Source organism: Crassostrea angulata, chromosome 2, assembly GCF_025612915.1.
Source record: "Crassostrea angulata isolate pt1a10 chromosome 2, ASM2561291v2, whole genome shotgun sequence".
Taxonomy (NCBI): Eukaryota; Metazoa; Mollusca; class Bivalvia; order Ostreida; family Ostreidae; genus Magallana; species Magallana angulata.
In genome coordinates, this window is record NC_069112.1 from 76,425,962 (window position 1) to 76,428,389 (window position 2,428).

The following is a 2,428-nucleotide window of genomic DNA, read 5'->3' on the forward strand; positions in this document are numbered from 1 at the left end:
GCATATTGCATCGTTTGTAAAAAGCCTGGACCAAAACTTGTTGTTATATCCCCAGAGTGTCGCACAGCCGTGTTTATTCAACACAATGTTTTGATTCCATCTGGAAATAGATGCTGTCCCGCACATGTGAAAGATGGACTTTTAACAAGTGCAGCCATAGAACAACTTCCAACAACAGATCATGCATTTGTCAACAGAACCGCCATCCTTAGTTTACTGCAGCACATGCGCGTTCTATGCCAAAGAAATGAACAAACCCATCTTGACTTTGATGATCTACAAACTCTTACAGATTCTGATTGTCTATCTCTGCTTGGACTTAGTATGGACAATTTCCAAACTCTTTGTGACTGTTTGAAAGATCATGTTAAACAGACACCATCTAGAAGTTTACGAAAATCTACAGCCATATTTTTATGCAAGTTGAAATCTGGATTATCAAATCAAATACTGTCAACTTTATTTCGTACTTCAAAATCAAGTTTAAGAAGAGCAATCAGTGCTGTTAGAAATGCAATGATGACGTGTTTTGTCCCATATAATCTTGGATTTGAACACATCACAAGAGAAGATGTAATCAACGACCACACTCGCCATCTAGCCCAAACATTGTTCGGCGACATAGACAAGAGTCAGGCCATATTGGTTTTAGATGGAACCTATATATACACCGCCAAGAGCAACAACTTCAGATACCAACGCCGCTCTTACAGCATCCACAAAGGAAGGTCGCTCATCAAACCCATGGTAATCGTGACAACCACAGGCTATTTTGTCTCGATTCAAGGACCATACCTAGCAGACCATAAAAACAACGATGCGTCAATCCTTAAACATATCATGAAAACAAATGCAGAGGACATCAAGAATTGGCTAAGTGAAGACGACATTTTCATCGTTGACAGAGGATTTAGAGATGCTTTGCCCCTGCTTGAAGATTTAGGCATTCAAGCAGAAATGCCTCGATTTTTAGAGAAGGGACAAGATGAGCACTAGTGATGCCAATAAGAGCAGACTTGTTACAAAGGTAAGAAATCTGAAAAAAAAGAAATATTATCAATGCACCATGTTTTATATACAACTACTGACAAAAATTGTATCTCTGATTTTATCCTTGAACAGATAAGATGGGTAGTTGAGTCATCCAATGCCAGAATCAAAAGGTGGCGATATTTGGACCGTACCCTCCCTACAAATCAGATCCCTTTCGTTGGAGATTATGTCAGAATTGTATGCGCCCTGTCAAATAAGTTCTTCCCACCTCTGAGCAAAAGTCACAGTATAGAGGAAGACGAGGCAGACGCAGCAAAAATGCTTTATCTGTCTAAACAGGTACGACTAATCCGGGTACTTAATCAACACTGAAAAAGGAGACATATTTTATAAATCATTTAACATTTTACCGAGCTTATCCCACATAAGTAAATAAAATAAGATATGTGAATTTAATATGAAATGTAAAATTTAATGGATTGCTTAATTGTGTTTTTAACAGGTAAATAATCTCCAACGATTGGTTGAAGATAATGGTCTAAACAGAAGGCCAACTCAGTGGCAGCCAGTCCCCGAGTGTGGAATAGAGAACTTCCCCACCCTGGACGAGGAGCAGTTACGGAACTTGACTTGCGGGACCTATCAACTGAAGCTTTCTCGCAGCTATATCCAAGAGCATATTGATGGGGACTGTGACATTTGGTTCCATAAGGATAATGACAGGCTACTGCGGGTAAAGATTCAGAGTCGCCACACATCATCAAAACAGTACTTGGTCTGTATTGAGTTCTCTGACTGTTCGGTAGATGCATGGTACTGTACATGCAGGGCAGGTGCCAGAGTAGTGGGTATGTGCTCCCATATAGCGGCCATCATTTGGTACCTGTCAAAAGGAAGACATGAGGGAGGGAAGTACGGTGTGCGTGATTGGGGTGAGCATGTTCTTGATGCAGCAGACATTCCACCTCCCGTTGATGAGTCTGACAGTGATGCGAGCAGTTGTGACAGTGTACCCGAGGAATGAACAGTTACTGGTTGTGGTAGTTAATATCATAATTGTCTTAGCCATATTACCATTGCTCTGTATATATAAGATGAAACTGTTAAGTTACCGACAGTTCGTATTTTGATCTTTTAATTACTTGTTCTTGTTTGTGTGAGTTTTTGTTGTTGTTGTTGTTTTGAGGATAATATGTTTTACGGTGCTACCGTTCTGGCGAGCGCAGCAAGAATTACACATACTGTACCTTGCATCATTGTCAACTTATAGTTTTAGGTATCAACGAACGTCAAAGAATTTTTGAGAGAGTATTGCTCTACATTAAGTATGCCAAATGTACTAATTTTAATGGTTATGATACATACAGCGCAACCCCCTACCCAGAGAGAGAGAGAGAGAGAGAGAGAGAGAGAGAGAGAGAGAGAGAGAGAGAGA

The 2,428-nt window shown here is 40.2% G+C and overlaps 1 protein-coding gene across 1 annotated transcript; it reads left to right on the plus strand.

Annotated features, from left to right (window-relative positions):
• The first annotated feature begins 519 nt into the window (after nucleotides 1-519).
• LOC128174876 (uncharacterized) lies at nucleotides 520-2,176 on the plus strand. The gene is made up of 4 exons (XM_052840303.1): nucleotides 520-747; nucleotides 974-1,027; nucleotides 1,123-1,332; nucleotides 1,496-2,176. The coding sequence occupies exons 1-4, from the start codon at nucleotides 520-522 to the stop codon at nucleotides 2,015-2,017; spliced, it is 1,014 nt and encodes a 337-aa protein (XP_052696263.1). The 3' UTR covers nucleotides 2,018-2,176.
• Nucleotides 2,177-2,428: the final 252 nt, after the last annotated feature.

What these genes read in the sequence shown, in the direction of transcription:
- LOC128174876 (XM_052840303.1), top strand. Translation starts at nt 520, where the DNA reads ATGACGTGTTTTGTCCCATATAATCTTGGATTTGAACACATCACAAGA. An exon ending in GGTCGCTCATCAAACCCATG is followed by an intron (nt 748 to 973) that starts GTAATCGTGACA and finishes CTCGATTTTTAG; the next exon opens with AGAAGGGACAAGATGAGCAC. An exon ending in TGCTTTATCTGTCTAAACAG is followed by an intron (nt 1,333 to 1,495) that starts GTACGACTAATC and finishes TGTTTTTAACAG; the next exon opens with GTAAATAATCTCCAACGATT.